The sequence below is a fragment of the Apium graveolens genome, chromosome 2 (genome assembly GCF_009905375.1).
Source record: "Apium graveolens cultivar Ventura chromosome 2, ASM990537v1, whole genome shotgun sequence".
In the NCBI taxonomy this organism is placed as follows: domain Eukaryota; kingdom Viridiplantae; phylum Streptophyta; class Magnoliopsida; order Apiales; family Apiaceae; genus Apium; species Apium graveolens.
This window is the reverse complement of record NC_133648.1, coordinates 319060155-319083054: the sequence shown is the minus strand read 5'-3', so window position 1 is coordinate 319083054 and position 22900 is coordinate 319060155. Positions and strand designations below refer to the sequence as shown.

The window sequence follows — 22900 nt, the reverse complement described above, 5'->3', positions numbered from 1 at the left end:
ACTCGAAACAAAATCTCTTCCTGTGAATATTGTCTGGAAAATATCGAAAAAATGGCACTTTGCTTTAGATGGTCTAGAGCACTGCTCTTTCTGTTCATTAGCTGCACTGCAACTTCACTGTTGGCTGATGCAGCATTGAAGACATATCAGTTTGATGTAAGTACATTAAAGCTAATTGATATTTGATCATTGCTTATTAGTTCAAGTTTTGGATTATAACTGGATTTGATCAACAGGTCCAAGTGAAGAATGTTAGCAGACTGTGCCATGCAAAACCGATTGTTACAGTAAATGGGATGTTTCCAGGGCCTACTGTATATGCTCGAGAAGGAGATCAGATTCTTATTAATGTCACTAATCATGCACAATACAATTTGTCCATCCATTGGTAAATATAATGTCTGTGCAAGTTTATGGAACAGGGAAAATTTGTTGTATGAGCTGATTTTAATTGTGTGAACATGAATGCAGGCATGGTCTTAAACAATTCTGCAATGGATGGGCTGATGGACCAGCATATATAACACAATGTCCGATCCAAACAGGGAACAGCTACATTTACAATATGACGGTTACAGGCCAAAGGGGAACCCTGTGGTGGCATGCACATATTTTGTGGCTAAGAGCAACTGTTTATGGTGCCATTGTTATTATGCCTAAGGAAGGAACTCCATTCCCTTTCCCTCAGCCTTATCGCGAAGCTAACATAGTCTTGGGTTAGTTCTGCATAAAACTGATGAGTGATTCCTCATCTTTGGCAAATTCAAAAAGTTAACTGAAATTATATATGCAATGGTTATGAATGAATGCAGGAGAATGGTGGAATGGAGATGTAGAAACACTTGTTAAGCAAGGCAATAAGTTGGGATTGCCACCACAAATGTCAGATGCTCATACCATCAATGGGAAGCCAGGACCTCTTTTCCCTTGCTCTGAGAAACGTAATTTTAAATGAATCACAAGTACATTTACGCTCTTATACTCAAATAATCTCCTCACATATTTGGATTTGTTTTGGGGAATGCAGATACTTTTGCAATGGAAGTTGAGTCAGGGAAAACATACCTCTTGAGGATCGTTAACGCTGCACTCAATGATGAACTCTTTTTTGCTATTGCTGGTCACATCTTGACAGTAGTAGAGATTGATGCAGTTTACACAAAACCCTTCACCACCAATGCCATTCTTATTGCACCTGGCCAAACCACAAATGTATTGGTAACAGCTGACCAATCTCCAGGCCGGTACTTCATGGCAGCAAGGCCTTTCATGGATGCACCAGTACCAGTAGACAATAAAACCGCCACAGGGATCTTACAATATAAAGGCATTCCGAATACTGTACTTCCTACCTTGCCTCAACTTCCAGCTCCAAACAACACTAACTTTGCATTAAGTTATAGCAGTAAACTCAAAAGCCTAAACACTCCACAATTTCCAGCTAATGTTCCTCTTAAAGTTGATCGACACCTGTTTTATACCGTTGGTCTTGGGCAAAACGCGTGTCCCAACTGCCTAAATGGAACACAATTAACAGCATCACTGAATAACATAACCTTTGTAATGCCAAAGACTGGACTCTTGCAAGCTCATTATTTCAACATTCCGGGTGTATTCAGGACTGATTTTCCAGACCGTCCCTTGGCCCCTTTCAATTATACAGGTGCACCGCTCACAGCTAATCTTGGAACTACCTTAGGCACCAGGTTGAGTAAGCTGAAGTTCAATTCTACTGTGGAATTAGTGCTCCAAGATACTAATCTCCTCACAGTTGAGTCCCATCCATTCCATCTTCATGGCTTCAACTTCTTTGTCATGGGAAGCGGTGTAGGGAACTTTAACCCGAAGAAAGACCCTGCTAAGTATAACTTGGTTGATCCACCTGAGAGAAATACTGTTGGGGTTCCTACTGGAGGTTGGACTGCTATCAGGTTCAGAGCTGATAATCCAGGTAACTTTTTCATGCAAACTCTCACACACATTTAGTCTAGATTTCTCGATAAATCTATGAACTGATATAGTGAACTTGTTTTGATCTTTACAGGTGTTTGGTTCATGCATTGTCATTTGGAACTGCACACAATGTGGGGCTTGAAGATGGCTTTTGTGGTAGAAAACGGCAAGTCAGCAGAAGAATCTATCCTACCACCACCTAAAGACCTTCCTCCCTGCTAGATAATAAGAATCTAAGAGACCTCAATTCATTCTTTCAAGCTTGCATTGCATTTAAATTTCGCAATTTGTTCCAGCAAAGCTTCATTTCATGTCTGTTCTGCAATGTTGCAATACTAAGAGATTGATTAGTTTGTGCAATTCAAGATTATTTTGGGGGTCTAAATGTGACCTTCATGTGTAAATAAAACCTGATCAATGAATTTTCAAGTTCACTGTACATCGCTTATCGTAAAGATTTATTTATTTACAGGACCTCAAAAGATGAACACAGAGCACCATACTCTGACTGCATGCTTGAGTTTCATATTCTTGCTAGTTTCTCAAATCAACTACTCACTAGAAACAACATAACATTTGGTATAGCATGACAGTTTACATGCCTTTTGTCTTAAGAAAGTCTGCTAGCATAAGCCTAAAATGGTGCAACAATTTCAGAGATTTATAAGTGAAGTAAAAGCAATCATCATTAAAGTGAATCTACTTCCCAGCATTTGAAAAAGAATGAGAAATTCAATGAAAATCTAAGAAATGAATAAAGGATACTAAAATATAACAAAAATGTTATAGTCCCGAAAACGTTCCCAAAACCGTTCCCGAATGATGAGTTGTAACATGCTATTAGATATTTATTCATAAATGAAATGGTTTTCACATGTATTAATATGAATTCCGTGAATTAAAAGATGACACGTATCATATTGGGAACGATTTTGGGAAATCTGATGACACAGCCCAACAACTTTTTGTGTTGAAAGTTTCAGCCTTTCAGCCCATCTAATATTCTGCATTAATCTTGAAGGTCACAGCTGCATCTCTAGAGTTTTGTGAAAGCAATGTAAATAGCAAAATATGTACTCTGTTTTAAATTAGTAAAAAAATTAAAATTCATTTTAGCAATGCTGCATTAGGCTTAAAAAGAAATTTAAATGATTCAGTTTTGCACCATTTTTTTATGCAAAGGAGTCACAAAAGTCAAAAACTGTATAAATTACGAAGAATAAGGGAAAATCGAACATGTAGTGTCACAACATTCGTTACTAGATTAGAAACTCATCGATAATTTTACACCAAGTAAAAGAATCTAAACAAAGAAAAGAAAACACATTCCCCCAACTTTTTTTTCTGGTTCCGCCCCTGTCTCCCTGACATCAGTCCAACCCTTTAACACATTTCCGCAACCAGCAATAATGCCGAACACCGAAACCAGATGAAACCACAAATTTACCCCCACATACAACAAAACCAAGCAACAATATGACAGTACAGAACTCTCTAGGTGATGATGCTGATGAATGTCCTTGTTGGATGAACATGAAGATGGTGAAAAGGTGAAGCAAGAAAGGGTAAAACCAGAAAAACTCAGAGTACAATGCATACAAATTGACAGTAATTCCCACTTAAATTCCCCACTAGTAACAAAGCGACAGAGATTCGGGCCATACAATCAGTCAATCAAATTCAGGGGACCAGTACTGTGTATACATTTTAATACATTTAAGCAACCGATTCATCACATTTTCAAGGCCCCCCCGGACAATTATTATGACACCGTATTCATATTTTTGTTATTATTTTTTGTAGGTACAAAAATTTTAGGTTAGACCGGACAAATGACACGTTTTTTTTATATCTTAGGCAACCCAAATTACCGCATTTAAGCGACAGGTTCTGACTCAGGAACCATAATTATAAATTCTCCTCACGTGGGATTCGAACCTGTGACCAAGAAGATAGTTATCCACTCTTTAACCAGCCGAGTCAACCCTTACGGGCTGACACGTTTTTTGTTACTTTATTTTATTTTATTTTTGCTTTTTTCTTTCCTTTTGATAATATATTATTTTAAAAAAAATAAAAAAAAAAAGTCTATACGAGTATAAGTGATAAGCGGGAAACAAACTGCGTCGTAATACCTCGTCTAATAACAAATCTTATCTTATTAAAAATATATTCAGCCGAACCTGCAGTCATAACATTTTTATTAATGATCTTCTTCATTATATTACAATACTCAACAATATCAGATTTCAATAATCCAAATGTATCAAAAGTAAAAAGTACGAACACGCCTGCAAGGGTTGACTCAGTTGGTTAAAGAGAGGATAATTATCCTCTTGATCTCGAATCCCACATGAGGATAATTTATTATTATACCTCCTTAGTCAGAGTATGTCGCTTAAATGCGGTTTACCTTGATTCACGTGTTTTGCAGGCTATTGCGTGAGCCCGTAGGGTTTACCCGGTGTGCACCCAAAGGGTAGCGGTTGCGGGTTAACTACGATAAAAAAAATGTACGAACACGTGTTGATTATAATAATATTTTTTGAATATAATATATTTAATAAAAGAAAACCAACACAAACTAAAGTTTTAAATTTTCTACACACATGTATTCCCTTCAAAATTTTAAATATTTCCTTCGTCCTTTTTAGCTGCCATATTTGACTTTTTAGTGGTAAAATTGACCAACTTACTTTTGAACAATTACTTAAACTTAGTATGAATATGATGTTTTAATCGATTTATAGGGTCATTTATTATTTTTTTAAAATGTAAATTAAATAATAAAATAGTTTAGTTGTAGTTTTCAATGATATAATTTTTTAAAATAATTTTAATTATATAATATATTTAAATCTCAGTCAAAGTTCGTTCAGTTTAACCATTAAAAATTCATAACATGACAACTAAAAAAAGGCGGAAGAAAGATCACACGAGGATGCAATAAAACGTCAAATAACCATGGTAAAACTTAAAAGCATAACAATGACTTTTTGACGATAAAACGAGAGACAGGACAATTTTCAAGATTCTAAGATCACGTTATTTTTAGTTATTGGTTAATTTTAAATAGGTTTTTCTTTTTATTTTGTGTTAAAATTTAATATATGTACATAAATAAAGTTAAGATGTATAATGCAGCGAAAAATGATCTTTTTATTAAATTAAAAATTAAGAGTTTTCTCTTGTCTTCCTCGTATTCGAGAAACCTTAATGAATTCAAAATTTAGCCTGTAATTAATTTAAGGTGCTTTACAATTTTTTCTTACAATAATTCTTATAATAAATAGCGTTTTGCTATTGCTAATATTCTGTAAAGCGTAAAATTATCAAATTATCAAGTTAAAAGAATTTGAAGAAGGTTCCCTGCCCTGATATCAGATATCCGTTTGAAAAATTCGTATTTGTATCCGAAAAAAACAAATATTATCTGTATTCGAAATAAAGCGGATATTATCCGTATCTGAATCGGGGATATTGGAATCTGAAATCAAATACATATATGATATTTAAATTATATACTTTAAAATTTATTCTATTAGTTTAGTATGTGTACATGCATTAAATAATTATAATACATTTATACAAATATTGCTTGGTTGTACACATACTTTATATATATATATATATATATATATATATATATCATTTGAGTTTAATCGTAAAAAATGTTCTAAAATTATCGTCAATACGACAGACCATTAAAAAAATTTGATATCCGTTCGAAATAAAGCAGATATTATCCGTATTCGAATCCGACGATTGCGGATGCGGATATGATACGGATGCGAATATGAATATAAATATATTCGTATCTGAATTATCCGTTTGACTGCTCTACTAATCTGGCAAATTTAAATTTTACTCTTTGGAGAGGAGAATACAGATATGAGATACTTTTCAATTCTGTTTTATTAAAACATTCAAATTAATATATTTTTTTGTTTTAAATGTTATATCAAAATTATATAGGTGTCAAATGTCAAAGCGTCCTCTCATTTCTTTGTGGAAAACAAATTGCTCCCCACCACCTTTGTTTTATTGTCATTTGTCACATTGCTGTCATAATTTTAAAACATTATTACGTCATAATTTGATAGTTAAGTTTGATGAAGTCCACCATTTTATCGGAGTATGTAGTTTATATTTTTTCTATAAATAAAATATTATATAAGATATTATTTTATGAGTTATATATTATAAATATTATTATTTTAATTAAAATCTTATAAATCGCATACATTTTATAACTAAAATATTACAAAATATATTATATTCTCCAAATTAAACATGTTCCGCGGAATAATATATTTTACAATGTTTTAATTTTAAATATATGTGATTTGCAAGATTATCGTTAAAATAATGATATTTAGAGAATATAATTGGAAAAATAATATATTTTGTAATTTTTTATGTAATATATAACTTGCAAACGGTGTTCTAAAAATCCCTGATTCAACCGATTAATCCCATGCAAGATACCCAACCGATTCGATTTTTGAAATCCGATTAGTCTTTACAAATTTTTCTTTATTGGAGTATATATAATTATTTATTAGAATTAAAATACTATATTCATTTAAATATGAACAATTATAGAAATTATGATAGAACAAATATTTACTTTTTATTAAATAACTAATATAATCATAATAATATATTAAATATAATTTAATATTATAATATATCTGATTTTTACTCTGATTAATTCTCCCGATTAATCGTCAATTTTCAATTAGTCTCAAATCGGTAGCTCGACTGATCTTTCTTAATTCCTGATTTTTACAACACTATTTACATAATATATATAGACTCCAAAACTCCAATTAAACATGGGACTCCATAGCTTTATTGCATAATTCGACGTATATATCAAAAAACTTACTACTTAAAACATTATTATTTTATAATTCGATGTTTGTAAGAAGAAACGTACTCCATGCACAATTATAACATTAGTGAAAATTATGTTGTCACAAATATTTCTGAATCACTTCCCTCATGACCGAATCATATATTACGTTCACTAGTTTAAATCCGGTGCGATACACGGGTTTTTGTTAATATTTAATTTTTTTTTTATCCCGTCATATTATAATTTTAAAATTATTTATATAAATATATAATAATAATAAATTTATAAAAAAAGTATAGGATAATGTGTGGGGTCGTAATTTAGTTGGATAAATATACTATATCTAATAGTTTAAAATTTTAGTAGTTTAGCGAATATATAACACTAATTTTTTTTAATAATATCATACGTTGTGGTTATAGTTTAGTAGGATAAGTAGACTTTGTTTGTAGTAGTTTAATAATTTAGCAGTTTAGCGCATATATAACACTATTTTTTTAATATCAAAATTAGAAAATAACCGTTGATCCAAATTATACATCATTACGGTTATTATAGTATAAGTATAGATTTGTTTGACACCTTTTTTGCATATAAACGATATATTTTTCTTAGTCATTCAATGTAAAAAATCGCGGCAAAATGGTTCATGGGTGATGGGTGATGCTAGCTGCTAACTTTCCTTTCTTGTCCCCTTCTTATAAATTTTTTTATACTTTTATTATTAACTATTATTTTGACATCATATTATGTATAATCCGACACTAATATTTTAATAAGTTATTTGATATAAAATATTTTTGTTAAATGAATACAAATTTGATAAATAAATAAAATTCTTTGATTTAAAAAAATGTCATTTATCAAAATTTTATGTATCATCCAACATGTTGATATATTTTGTTTGCAATTGATTAGTTATATTTAACAAACTACAATTATTCTAAGTTTTAGTAATTTAATAATACATATTTTCTCCACATCCAACATGCAGAAATACCTCGATTCTAAGATTTTGTAAAATTTAAGACTTATCTTTTGGAAAAATTATTAGCAAAATTTTCATTCAGAATTCATAAAAAAATTATGTACCAAACAATCTTATTCATTCAATATTTAGAATTTTGATTCATTCATATCATTTAGAAATATTAATAACTAAGACGTAAATGATTCGGATTTGCCAAATTACCCATAAAACGTGCTCTGTCTATACACGGGAAAACCAAGCATTATTTTTCTTTTTACCGAGAATTAAAAAAGATTTTATAATTTGAAGAAAACTCAGTTGGGACAAACCTCTATGTAATCAATTGAAAAATAAATAAAATTAAATAGTTAGCCATTTTTTCGGGAGTGCTTAACAAACTGAATAAAAGTATTTTGAAAATTAAAAATGAAGTTAATGGTTTACGGGGAATCCAACATGATCTTCCCAAAAATAGTAGTTTTCCAATTAACTCTCACATTAATTTCATTGATAGTGCAATGTTTACCCAAAAATAGTAGTTTTCCAATTAACTCTCACATTAATTTCATTGATAGTGCAATGTTTAGATTGATAGTGCAATGTTTAAATGACTCAATGACAACAACTGAGTTTAGAGTCCTCATTTGTGAACAAATATTTTTTGCGAAAGATGAACACATGCGATTTTCACAGTCCTCATTTTATGAACAAATATTTTTTGTGAAAGGTAAGCACATGCGATTTTCACCACCGTTTGGGAGAGGTGAGCACATGCGATTTTCATCACCATTTCAAATGCAACCCATCTCATGTAGGATATCAGCTACAAATCTGTCAGAGGTGTTGTTGATGTGAAATTCATATTCAATACAATTACCATATAGCACAAAATGAGACAAGTCGCATAAAGCGAGAACATTTAAGTATCTTGAAATTCAGAAATATAAAATGCAGTAGTATGGGACTTCTTAGACGGATTTAAAGGATTTCTTAAATGTGCTTCAAATATATAATAATTTTATACAATTTCAGCTAGAAAATTAAGTTTATTAAATAAAGAGAAAAAATATTTCTAAGCACGTGTTTAGGGAAGTTAGACGAGTACATATTATATTTTAACAATAAAGTCAGTAATTTTTTAATTAAATCATGTAATTACAGATATATCACTCGTACATTTATATTAAAAAAACATTTATACTCCCCCAACTTACATAATTATTACTATTTAATTCTTGTACTTTCTTTTAAAGGGCCTATGACCGCAAATTTTGTACCAAGAATAGGACCCCGGAAATTGGTTCTAACAATATTTCCAGCTAAATTTGATTTTTTTTTTTATTATTATTTTTCATGGGCCCCGCTCAAGTGAAAGGGACTATCAAGACCCACATGTGGGGAACTAATTATTCGGTTTGCGGTGAGGGCGAGGTACACGGTGGACCTAAATTAAACCTTCCTTCGAATTTTTTTAATATTTGTGTGATTAATGTGCTTGAAAATAACTGTTGAAGAGGTCCGGTCTGAGTTAGGCTCCGTTTGATATTGCTGTTGTAAATAGTTACATCAATTTTTTGCTGAAAAACTGTCAGAAGGGTGTTTAGGCTTTATTTGGAATTGTTGTTAAAAACTGTTGTATTGTGGGAAAAAATGCGGATAATAAAAGTGTTGTCAGAAAAATTAGATGATTGTTTGGTAATTTTTTTAATTTATGCATATTTTGAGATATAATATATAAAAATAATATTTTTGATAAGGTTTGATTTTGAAACTGATAGATACTTTCTGCAAAAGCTGAAAACTGTTTTTTCCAAAAGTATTGGGGAACATGTTTTTGCTAACAGCAACTTTTGGACCAAAAGCGCTGTTCCAGACATCAGTTTTTAAAATTTATTAAACATCTTTTTGACAGATTTTAGCTGTCTAAAAATATCAAACGAAACCTTAGTAAATTCTAAAAACTGTTTTTTGGAAAAACGTTTTTGGTCTAAAAGTTGTTATTAGTAAAAGCATGTTCTCATGCTTTTGAAAAAAACTATTTTCAGTTTTTGCAGGAAGTAAATATTAGTTTCACCATCAAAGCCACAAAAATATTATTTTTATATATTATACCTCAAAATATGCATAGATTAAAAAAAATACTAAATAGTTATCTAATTTTTATGACAACACTTTTTCTACCGACATTTTTTCTCGCAGTAGAGCGTTAGTCGTGTTCGTGTTACCAGTATATCGTGTTACACTCATTTGTGTTATTTTTTCCGTTAAGCTGTCCCGAAGGATAAATAAGAGAGGAAAAAATATAAAGGACAAAAAAATAATTAACAATGTTCATTAAAATTTTCGTACACAAAGTAAAGCTCGAATTCAAAATTGGATGGGGAATTATAACAAAAAATTATCTAATCAAATAATATTCTACGAATAAAACATATATAAATTCTCTGAAAAATCATTTTTTTATTTTTTTTTACAAAAATACAATTTTTTTTGTAGAAAAAAAAAACTTCTAAAAATTTTCCTTATAAAAAATAGACTTTTAAATTTTAAATTTTAAAATTTACATATTTGTTCTAATTAATCTTGAAACTATAGCATCGATTTTATTAACAATATATATAAACTACGTATAAAATTACTCCCTCGGTTTTTTTCTATTTGTCGCTTCGACTGTTTCACACATTTCAATATGTTTTGACCGGCTAATTAAAAATATAATAATTTTTTTTGTGAACTAAATTATAAGTTGTCTAATTTTATTTATAAAAAAATTTATAAACCATAATTCTTACTGGCCGGTCAAATCAAATTACTTTAAGGGTTTATTTGGTGTCTGCTCATGAGCACATGATAAGTACTAAAATTTACTAATTAAAACAAACTAAATTTAGAGTGTTTTGATTAATGTATTTGTTGTAAATGCAGCGGATTCTATCATCATTAAAAAATTTTGACTAATCGAAACAAATTAAATTTATATAAGTCTGTGCTTGGTGTGTGCCCATAGCCGTATAACGGACACACAGCAGAAAAACCGTTACATCGTGTAAAAATCAAAATCAAAGCGCAAAATAAGAACTCTAATTAAACCTTACCGGATAAGCAGGTAAATAGAAGCATTCAGTTATTAAATTACTGGATAAATTTGACCACCTTGCTTTTAGAGCAGCCCACATAAATAGGAGAAAAATGCAATAAATAAATAAATATTGGGATACGAGTATAAACACTTAACTACGACTCCACGCAACAAGATCTCGTTATTTTCATTTTTATTTAAATACTACTCCCTCCGTCTCTAAAAACGTTTCCTCTTTGTGTTGGACACGTTTGTCCATGCACACTTTTGATCGTTAATATCTTTAAATTCGTATTAGTATTAAATATAAAAATTTCATAATATTATAAAGTACTGATAAATACGAATCCAACGAGATCACTCATGACTATATTTGATATTATAAATTAGACATAAATTAGTATTCAATCGCTTACTGTGAACAATACCGAAAGTCAATATAGGAACATCATTTTGGGACTGAGGGAGTACTATTTAGTGATCTCAGCTTACGTATAGAATTAATAAAATACTTTTTTAATGATTAAAAAAATGCCACTTTAACTGTCTTTGTCTGTCTTCCGTTTCATGTGTTAGATTATAAAAAGGTTGAGAATAGATCTCCTTGTCTACAATAATTAATTACTTGTGTTTTCCAGTTTTTCTTTTAAGCAAATCCTTTTTATATTTGAGGAAATTTATTTAATATAAAATATATTTAAAAAATATTTATATTTTTTAATATTTATATTTAAAACAACAATTTAGTATAAAAAAATATTTATATTTAAAACAAATGTTAGTTTTTAAAAACTAAAATAAAATTTAGCTATCAAATTAGAAATACTTAAGAGCTCTCGTTGACTTCCTTAATTATGTATAAAATCCAGTGTTATAAATTTCGGAAATCGGAATTATTCGGTTGAGATACCGATTTGCGATTTATCGGACGATTTAAAAAAAATTGGATAATTTATCGACGATTAATCGAAAATCGGTCAAATCAGACAAATATTTTTGACCAATTTTTGAACGATTTATCGGCGATTTTTGAAAAACTGGCCGATTTCTATACCAGAAACAAAATCTTGAAATTTTGAGCGACTTCAATTAATTATTTTGAATATTTTTTAGATTGCGTCATATTTAAGAATTTTGGAAATCGAAACTAATCGATTAAAATATTGATTTTAATTTTTCAGAAATTTTTTAACAAATTACTTAATTTATCAATAATTTATTAATAAAGCGGACAAAACACCAACAAACAAAAAAAAGAATCATAAGCACAAGTTAAACTTAAACTGTATCCCTGCTAAAAAGCAGTGCAAAGATTACTACTACTACTTGGACTACTTTATACTTACACTTTACATACACACACTTGTCTACATATTTAGTCTGACAGAAGTATGTGTATGTATGTATCCTTCCATGTACCAGCTTTATTATGGTGATAGTAGTAGTGGACTTTTTTGTATTGATCCAAGAGAGTGATATGAGAGAGAGAGAATATTGAATCTTTTGAAAATCTTTGTGTGTCGGTCATGAACTTTGTTCTTGTTTGAAGACGACAGGACTCGAGTTCTCTACTAGTAGTAGTTGTTACATGGTTTTTTCAACTCCTTTTTATCTTGTCTTTTTAATTCTTACCATCTTTTTTTATCTCTTTTGAACAGACAGAGAGAGAGAGCATAGAGTATTCACTGAGAGTTGAGTTAATCTCTGTTGGAGAGAGAGAGAGTGTTGGAGAGAGAGAGATAGAGAGTTGGAGAGAGAGATTGAGAGAGAGAGGGAGGGAGAGAGAGATTGAGAGAGAGAGGGAGGGAGAGAGAGAGAGAGGGAGAGAGGGAGTCGGAGAGAGAGAGGGGAGAGAGAGAGAGAGAGAGAGTCAAAGTTCTTGTGGAATCAATCCAAGATTCAGGTACCCTTTTGGTTATTTACACATTTACATGTATATATCTTGATCTCTCTAGCATATTATGTTGATTGGAATTTAAAAGGTAAAAACTTGTTTGATAAAGATTTTGTTTAATTGCCCTGTTTTATTGAAGAATTGTTAATACATAAATTGGAAAATTAAATTTTAGTGTGTGATTAAATTTATGTGAATTGTATCTGTATGTGGTTAATTTTATCATTTTATGTAATATTTGGTTAGAGTATTTACTGAAGTGTTGGTTTGATTTGTTTTATGTAGTGATGATTACTTTTTTGGATTCAAATGTAAATTTGAGTGAAACTGAGAAATGCTTAGATTCTCAGTTCTGGCATGCTTGTGCTGGCAGTATGGTGCAAATTCCCCCGGTGAATTCTAAGGTCTTTTACTTTCCTCAGGGTCATTTCGAGCATTCTTGTCAGAATGTAGATTTTGTGAATTCGGGTAGGGTTCCGCCTTATGTTGTTTGTAGAGTATTGACTAATAGGTTTATGGCGGATCCGGAGACTGATGAGGTTTATGCTAATATGAGGTTGGTTCCGGTAAATGGGAATGAGGTAAATTGTGAGGATGATGGAATTTTAGGAAATAATGGATCAGATGCGCAAGATAAACCTACTTCGTTTGCCAAGACGTTGACACAGTCGGATGCTAATAATGGTGGGGGATTTTCGGTTCCAAGATATTGTGCAGAGACAATTTTTCCACGGTTGGACTACTCTGCTGATCCTCCTGTGCAAACTATTCTTGCTAAGGATGTTCATGGTGAAACTTGGAAATTTCGTCATATTTACAGAGGAACACCAAGACGCCATCTATTAACGACAGGATGGAGTACTTTTGTAAATCAGAAGAAGCTCGTTGCAGGTGATTCAATTGTGTTCTTGAGGGCAGAAAATGGGGACCTTTGTGTTGGAATACGGAGGGCGAAGAGGGGAATTGGCGGCAACCCTGAAATCACTTCTGGATGGAATCCAGCAGGCGGAAACTGTGTTGTGCCATATGGTGGGTTTTCAGCATTTCTCAGGGATGATGAGAACAAATTAACAAGATATGGTGATGGAGGAATTCCATGTGGAAGTGGAATGAGCAAGGGAAAAGTGAGAGCCGAATCTGTAATTGAAGCAGCAACCCTTGCAGCTAACGGGCAGCCCTTTGAAGTTGTTTACTACCCTCGAGCAAGCACTCCAGAGTTTTGTGTGAAAGCCTCTCAAGTGAAATCTGCAATGCAAATCCGCTGGTGCTCAGGAATGAGATTTAAAATGCCCTTTGAAACTGAAGATTCATCACGTATAAGTTGGTTCATGGGAACTATATCATCTGTTCAAGTTGCTGATCCCATGCGCTGGCCTGATTCACCTTGGAGGCTTCTGCAGGTACCATGTTTTTCTTTAATATGTAGTTATTTGTTTTAACAAAGATTCCTTATTGGTAGATATATTACATTGTTATGGATCGCTTTGGTTCTCATGTAATTTGAGGTTTTGAGTAGTTGTATAAACAGATTCTTCAGAAATACTGCAATCATATCAGTGATGTACTCATGATAATTTCTTCAACATGGTCAAGTTAGGATTTTCTTTTGCGACAAAATCGAAGCCAGTCCTCTATCAATATATTATGACTAAGCCATTACCTGATGTTCCAGCATATTTTTTCTGTTATGCCCACTCTTCTATGTAGCCAAATTGTAAATTTCCAATCACAAAATACTGTTGCTTCTCCGTCACCATGTCTTGATTTGTTAGCTGAATGTAGTATGTTTTTTGAATTAGTTTTTGCTTTTAAAAGTACTTCATTATCTATATGTATATTTTCCTATACCTCTCTAATCAAGTAGTAATATGTTGCAGGTCACCTGGGATGAACCTGATTTGCTTCAAAACGTGAAAAGCGTTAGCCCTTGGCTTGTGGAACTAGTGTCAAGCATGGCTAGTATTCATATGTCCCCCTTGTCACCGCCACGAAAGAAGCTAAGACTACCCCAACACTCAGATTTCCCTCTTGACTGGCAAATTCCGATTGCAGCATTTTCCGGCAATCTTCTAGGGCACAACAGTCCTTTTAATCGTTTTCCCGACAACACTCCTGCTGGCATGCAGGGAGCCAGGCACACTCAATATGGTTTACCATTACCAGAATTCCATTTTAACAAATTGCAGTCGGGTCTATTTCCGCCTGGTTTCTCACCTTTTGGTCACGGTTGTATACCTACCAGGTCTTCCATCAATCCAACCTTTAATAAAGCTAGCAGCAGTGAGAATATCTCTTGCTTGTTAAGCATAGGGAACTCAACTCCCGCTGCGAAAAAGTCTGATGACCAAAAACCACAGCAATTCTTACTTTTTGGTCAGCCAATACTCACAAAACAGGATATATCACTAAGCAGCTCTGGTCTTAAAGTCTCACTGGTTGGTGCTGGCAACAGCTCATCCGAAGGAGATGTAGATAAGGTATCAAATTTATCTGATGGCGACGGTTCCGCCTCTGGTTCAGGTTTTGCTATTCAACGCCATGCAATGCGAGAGCGGCCATCCTGCGAAGGACTCCTTCGATGTAAAGGTAATCTTCAAGAAGCCGACGCCAATTTGGAAATTGGTCACTGTAAGGTATTCATGGAATCTGAGGACGTAGGTCGAGCTCTTGATCTGTCTCTGCTTTTTTCTTATGAAGAACTGTACAGGAAACTGGCAACCATGTTCGGCACAAAAAGTTCTGATATGCTGAATCATGTGCTATACCGTGACATCAGAGGTGCTGTGAAGCACATTGGAGATGAATCATTCAGGTGAGTTGTAGCTAAGCTGTCTTCTAAAATACATTTCGTCATGGTTAGTACAGGGGGGGTTTCAGCTTTGAGTGTATTTTTTGTTAATCTATCTAAATGTCGGTTTACACTTTTATCTCACTTATAATCTTTTGCAGTGACTTCGCAAAAACAGCAAAAAGATTGACAATTCTAACGGATGCCAGCAGCAATAGCGTAGGAATCTAGAAATTAACGAGAAATAGTTAACTCAAACACTCAGATGTTATCCTACATTACAGTTTCCAGTTTTCGCCTGCAAGATATTGATACTGCAATGTTGAAGGCATCTTGCGGATATTTTGAGACATCAACTAGGTATCTTCTTACTTCAGACATTTCAACTTATACATCACAGTTTCCAGTTTTTAACTGCAACGTAGTCATACCTAGTTGATGTCTCAAAATATCCGCAAGATGCCTTCAACATTGCAGTATCAATATCTTCTTACTTCAGACATTTCAACTTATACATCACAGTTTCCAGTTTTTAACTGCAACGTAGTCATACTGCAACGTTGGAGGCATGTCGCTGTTATTCTGAGACATCAACTAGTTAATTTCTTAGTTCAGACTTCAGACATTACTATTCAGTCTAGTTGTGATGTGCACATGATCAGGTGCTGAGATGCTGACTTCAAGAGTTCGTTGAAGCTTAAAAAGACAGAAGTTCCTTGTTCTTAGTAGCGAAAGACCTAATCTGTATTTACAGTGTTAGAGTTAGAAGTCGGAGAAGTGAATACATTCGACATCACCCGGAATGTAATCTGGCTATTGCCCCCTTGTTTTTCTCCCTGCTTGGAATGGCAGCATCTTTGTTTGAAACTTTAGTTTTCTTGAACTTCTGTATAGCAGTGACATTGATCAAATAAAATGACACATGTCACTTGTGCTAGGGTGGCAATTTTGGATTTTGGTTCATGTTTTTGTTGTACAAGAAGGATTTGACATATTTAATCTTAGAATATAAGATCCTGGAAAGAAACATTTTCTAACGCTTTGAGATTTTACGGTAACTGCTTGTTCCTTGATATAGTATCAGAGTTCAGGCTGGCAGATGACTCAGGTTCGATCCCCGCCACCCCCATACTTACAATTTATCGTGACACAAATGACAAATTAATGCTCCAAATATAAGCGTCCGTGATCCACTCTTCGACCCATTAATGGGCTCTCGAGTGAGGGGGAATGCTAGAATATAAGATCCTGGAAATGAATCTTCTCTAACACATTGAAGTTTTAAAGTAACTAATTCTTTAACATTTAACAAGAAAAAGTTGTATAAAGTCTAGATTTTTTTTTTCTAGTTCAACACACTCGTATGTCCGTCTTATTTTCGACAAAGTTAAGTTCTAACTCTCAACATCCCGTAAAATAAGCATGAGGAGATCCTAAAGTCTTGATAAAGACCAGAGATGTAGTAACTGAGAGTTGTGTAGAAAAGTGGAACAGCTGGGCTTAATACAGCCCATAAAAACAATAATGAAGACATAAACAATAAAAACAGGGTTTTAATGAGGCCATTAAAGCAGCTGTTGGTGTTATGACAGTAGAGTGGGCTTACAGAACTGACACATTCAGATTCAGTTCAATTATCCATCCGACCTACATTCACAAGAAGCTGTCGACTTTTGTTTCAGTCTCACTCGATTCAGACTTATCACCCATCACTTTCCACCCATGCCCTAAAATAAAATTATCTTTACAGTTCTTTATTCTTGACAGTGAAGATGCTGCTTACTTTTTAACTAGTTATTAATCAAATATTGATGGGATATTATTTCTTTCTGTTAAGCAATAGTATCATTTTGTTGACCCACGGATGAGCCGTTCAGCTGCTCGCAGCCGAACCGTATTTTGCGAATAATCACTAATCACGGATTAATTATGAATTTAAATTTTAACAGTCGTTTATTTACGGTTTGGATGTGATTTTAAATTTTTAAAAGTCGTAAAATCGTAACCGGAATCACAAACCGCGATATATATTTATAATAAAACAAAAATATACTGAATATCATATAAATTAATAAATAAATACATTCATTATTTATAAAAGTCATTCTTTAATATTCTAAGATTAATTGACTTTAGTTAATACTTAAATTTATAATTTATTCATACTGAAGTAGCTTCACCATACTCACTAAAATGCAAAATTTGCAATTTAATTTTTATGTTTTTAGTTTTGCATACCGTGCGTATTTTATTATATTTTTAGTATCATTGCTATGCACTGAACATTAATTTATATTTTATATTTAAATTTAAACTTATCAAGTAACTTAAACTTAAATTTATTAATCTTCAAAATTTATTTCTTTTTATAGATAATTAATTATTTTATAATAAGTGCTTGAACCGTAAACCGATTCGTAATATTCGCAAATTCGTAATTGTAAATGACGCGATTAGCCGCAACCGCAAATGCGATTGCGGATGACAATTTTCAAAAACCGCTTTTCGTGATTTGATGCGACTTTTATCCTAAAATTGATCGGATCCGAATCGCATATACCCCTCACACATAACTCAGCTGATTGAAGCCGGGATGAACGGTCAGCCCAAGTTTGTAAGTTCAACAATCACATATTTAAATAGAGGTTGCAAGGGTGAAATTTTATGCTAGTCTTTTTTACGATTAGTTCAGATACGATGCATTCATTTTATTTAATTATAGGAATTTATATTAGAAAATAGAAATTTTAGAATTTATTCTGAAAATTCTACTGACATTTTATAAAATTTATATCCTATAACAATATTATCATGTGATAATATTTATTGACATATTGAGTATATTTTTACACTGTACCCCGATATATTTATACAATATTTTGAGTATACATAGAGACATCGAAGAAAATTAAATTATATTATCAAAATATAAGAGATATCAACGTTCATGACATACAAATGTCATCGAGATAAACAACCATATTTATTTTCCAAAAATATATATCATCAATTAATGATATATATACTCAGAACGCATATTTAATAAATAACATTTGTGAGTACTGAGAATCTATTTTTTTTTTTAAAAACACGTAACCTTTCATTTTGGATTAGAAATAAAATTTATCTTCGTATATCAAATATTTATTTATCGAAATTGCGATGTATCTACAAAAAAATATTTTTTAAATCACAAAATGATCCTTGGGATTCAATTTTCAATTAACTTGAAAAGTTAATAAAGTCTTCACCTCTTGATTAATTCTCTAATATTTGGTGTAAATAATTGTGTACAAAATTTTGTATGCTATTAGTTTTAATTTAAATGGGTCCATATATTCACATCAACAAGTCCAATTAAAATATCTAGCATCAGTTATCATATCATTTATACAAATTTTGTACACAATTCTGTACGTCCGACGATACTCTTAAAATATCCAGCATCAGTTATCATATCATTCTGTACAAATTTTGTACACAATTCTGTACATCCGACGATACTCTTAAAAAAGTTAGACCGACCTCCTAATCTTCAAAACCAGTGTGTTTCCAAACAGCATTTCTCACCATTCTCATATCCCTCCCTTTAAGAGTCCTTCCAACACCCTCATGCACAGAACATGAAGCACCTCTAGTCCTTGCCAAATACTCATGGGGCGGTACCCGTTCATTTTCCACGTCATTCTCATTCTTATTGTCCTCGAACACCGCCTTCCGACTCGTAAACTCATTACCAAGAACCCTAGACCAGTCAATCACATTCACCGGCACTGATGCGGAAGCAACATCAAGTCTCCCATGATCATTCCTTTTTATAAATTTTTTCGCAGCGCGTGCACTAGAAAACGGCCTTCTGGGATCACTAGAAGCAACATGAGATGAATCCCACACGTCGGATTCGTCGAACTCGAAGTCATTATTAGAAACTGGACTGGTTTTCTCTGATCCGAAATAGAGATAGCTCTTGCTTGTTGGCATTGTAGCCACAATGTCGAAACTCGAAAATGTTGAATTTTTGGTTTTATGGAAGAATAATTGTTTGACACGGTAGAGTTGGATGCGCAAGTCCTTGTATATATAATGCTGATGATGAAGTTGTGGATAAGCTCAATCCTTTTCAATAATAATGCACAGCCTGAAAAGTTTAAGTATCTTGGATTGTAATTACCATTATATTAATGCACCGTTATCGTCGTGATTAATCATACTTAATATGTACTAAAAACGACTTATAACCGAGCACGGTTGGATAACTCAAGTGGTTAAGAGTTCCCGAGAATTTATAAGAACAGATACTCATTTGTAAGACTATAAATCATATATGTCAGAAAAAACGACTTATAACCGTGCATTCACATAAATCTAATCAAATAAATTACCACATTGCCAAGTTGTTATTGTCAAATTATTTGAAATCAAATTAATTTTAATATCTAATTTGATATATCTAGCATTATTCTGCACAAAGGCCGTATAATTTACTCACATTCTTCTCGTTATTTAACTTTCGTACCCAACGAAACTTTTAAATAATTAAAAGAACGGAAGCAACATTATTACAGTTAAAGCTCTTTAAAATAATATGATTGGAACTAAGAAAAAATATTACTTCAGCGAGTTTTTTATTTTATCGGGAATAAATATATATATTGTGTCCATTATATGTTAGGACCGGGGAAAAATATTACTTTAACGAATTTATTACTTTATCGACGTTCAACTGTATATAAACGGTTTCATGAACGGTTTCATGGGCACAAGATAATCACAGAAATTTATAATTTTACTATATTTTAATTGATTATTTTTAATAGTGGTGAAATCCCTGTATTCACCCCAACTTCATCAATCAAATTAAAAAAAAAATAATTTTCACGCTTATCATGAACCATTAGCTCATAATAAAAAATTCGTTATATAAAACAGTTGGATTAGGGGATAATTTTAATGTCTACCTATTCTAAGACGATACGCTGCCGACCAATATTGGCATTGGAAAAAATGTATAAATACAGATATTTTGGGGAATGATAAGGACAAATGCGTGTACAGATGGAAATTATATGCAATTACTCGGCCACGAAACTTCTCAACCCGGGTACATTGCCAATCACAGTCCGATTAAGATGGAAAAAATGACAAAAACAGCCGATTTTTGAGAATAATTAATAAAAATAGCCATTCTGAAAAAAGTGGTCAATTTTGGCCGATTGAATAATCCACTGTCAGTTGCGTATCCCAATTTGTATAAGATACTCCAGTGGTAGTTGGTTATTTCATATATGGGATACTCCACTGCCAGTTGGGTATCTTGTATAAAGTGGATACTCCACTGACAGTTGGGTATCTCATCGGTTAAAGTTGGCCAACTTTTCAGAAATTAGTTATTTTTATCAATTTTCTGTACAAATAGGCTAAATTTGTCCTTAACCCATTAAGATGCCACCAAATAATAAAATATCTTGTACTTGCTTGGTACTTCTTTATTGTTGTTGAAAATGTGGTTAGAAAAAGTGTTACTATTATAAAAATTAGACGATTGTTTGATAATTATTTTGATATATATTTAGATATTAAAAATTGATAATTATAATATTAAAAATTAAAATTTAACCTATTTAAATATATATCTCGATATCCAAAGATGGTCAATTTAACCCATTTGGCAAAATAATATTAAAAAATAAAATTTTAATAAATTATAAATTGGGTAATTCTGTACCCAATAATGAAACTACATTCAACCATATATGTAATTACATTATAATTATATTAAATAAACGAAAAAAAAATTAATCCAAAAAAATAGATGTTTCTATATCTCGGAAATGTATTGGTGAACCCGTTTGCTAACTATGTTTCTTTACTCCAATAAGGGATCGGTGAACCCATTACTATAACTATGTTGAACTGTTATGATAATTAAGTTGAAACACATAAAAAAGCAACGAAAATGTCAAACTATGGTTTATTTTGGTTGATTTCGTTGAAGTATCATATGCAAGGTTGATAGGGTTGTAGATCCGAAAAATTAGTTTTTAAATTTGGTTGCTAGGAAAAAAAATATTTTGGAAAATTTTAAAACAAAGTTGCATTTGAAGTTATAATGGTTGCAAATTATATTCTTGAAAATAAAAGTTATAATATCGTGTTTTTATAAAATATTGTCAAATATGTAGTTTTTGTAATTATGTTGTAAACAAAATATTTAAAAAAATCATTAATTTATCCATTAGCCGCGAGGTTTTACAATACTTTTTTTTAATCATAATATCTAATTTTGATCATCAAGCCCGATTCATTTTCGAGAATACACTAGTGTAAATTCGACATTCAACTTAACCCGTTCAACCTTACCAAGTATATAATCATGTTCATAGACCAGACCCATATTTATAAACTGTTAGATATATTTGAGATATAATGTCTAATGTACTTGATATTTAGTTTTCAGATCTTAACAAACAGGAAATATCAGTACTTACTGAAATCAACACTTACTGGAAGTCAGAACTTAAAGATATCAGTACTTAAATTATTAGAAGATAATTATCAGAAGATGGATATCAGAACTTTAGTGCGGAAGGACGAACAGTTAAGGAAAGGCTGATTGAAAGAAAGAAGATCAAGACTAAATAAAGAAGAGATATGCATGGAGAAGATTTCTATGGAAAATAGAAGACTTGGAAAAGAAGATATCTAATTGATATATTTTAGGATACATAATCATATTCAATATCAGTTAGAGATTATCTTGTAACTGTGTAGTATATAAACACAGACATAGGGTTTACACTACATGTGTTATCATAATCGAAGTTATTATTTATTGTAACCCTAGCAGCTCTCGTGATAAGTTGTTCAACACTGAGAGACGACAGTTCCATATTGTAACAGAGTTTATTGTGTTGAATAAAATATGTTTCCTGTTACTTGTGTTCTTATATTCGATTTGATTGTGATAAACAATGTATTCAACCCCCTTCTACAGTGTGTGTGACCTAACAAGTGGTATCAGAGCGATCTGTTAACACACAAACAGTTTAAGATCCAAAAACAATCATGTCTGAAGAAGAACAAACTCCAACCAAGCCCACCAAAATTGAAGAACCTCCAAAGACTCAAATTCACAGTCGATATGAGACTATTATAGTTCCCATACTGAAACCATCTGAATATCCCATATGGAAGGTGAGGATGTCTATGTTTCTGGAAGCTACTGATCCAGAATACCTTGACAGAATCAATGAAGGACCACACAAGCCAACCAAACTCTCTGTTGTAGTTGCAGGTGAACCAGCAAAGTCTGTACCAAAGGAGAAGAGTGATTACACCGCTGAAGATATCTCATC

At 32.1% G+C, this 22900-nt stretch overlaps 3 protein-coding genes across 6 annotated transcripts; 2 read left to right on the top strand and 1 right to left on the bottom strand.

Moving 5' to 3' along the window:
* Nucleotides 1-2392, top strand: LOC141708979 (laccase-11-like). The gene is made up of 6 exons (XM_074512853.1): nucleotides 1-156; nucleotides 237-388; nucleotides 472-716; nucleotides 813-941; nucleotides 1028-1951; nucleotides 2045-2392. The coding sequence occupies exons 1-6, from the start codon at nucleotides 52-54 to the stop codon at nucleotides 2173-2175; spliced, it is 1686 nt and encodes a 561-aa protein (XP_074368954.1). The 5' UTR covers nucleotides 1-51; the 3' UTR covers nucleotides 2176-2392.
* A 9770-nt stretch (nucleotides 2393-12162) lies between these two features.
* On the top strand, nucleotides 12163-16498 carry LOC141708978 (auxin response factor 18-like). 4 transcript variants are annotated; one of them, XM_074512852.1, is made up of 6 exons: nucleotides 12163-12766; nucleotides 13043-14157; nucleotides 14635-15343; nucleotides 15455-15569; nucleotides 15707-15905; nucleotides 16208-16498. In XM_074512852.1, exons 2-5 carry the CDS (start codon nucleotides 13045-13047, stop codon nucleotides 15774-15776), a joined length of 2007 nt encoding a protein of 668 aa, XP_074368953.1. In that variant the 5' UTR covers nucleotides 12163-12766; nucleotides 13043-13044; the 3' UTR covers nucleotides 15777-15905; nucleotides 16208-16498. The 4 variants fall into 4 exon arrangements, with proteins under 4 accessions (XP_074368953.1, XP_074368950.1, XP_074368951.1 ...); XM_074512849.1 differs by having other exon boundaries at nucleotides 12165-12766; nucleotides 14635-15569; XM_074512850.1 differs by having other exon boundaries at nucleotides 12165-12766; nucleotides 14635-15569; nucleotides 16187-16498.
* Nucleotides 16499-18859: 2361 nt separating this feature from the next.
* Nucleotides 18860-19580, bottom strand: LOC141706441 (protein S40-4-like). Its single transcript, XM_074509203.1, has one exon. It carries the CDS (start codon nucleotides 19524-19526, stop codon nucleotides 19074-19076), a length of 453 nt encoding a protein of 150 aa, XP_074365304.1. The 5' UTR covers nucleotides 19527-19580; the 3' UTR covers nucleotides 18860-19073.
* Between the last annotated feature and the right edge of the window lie 3320 nt (nucleotides 19581-22900).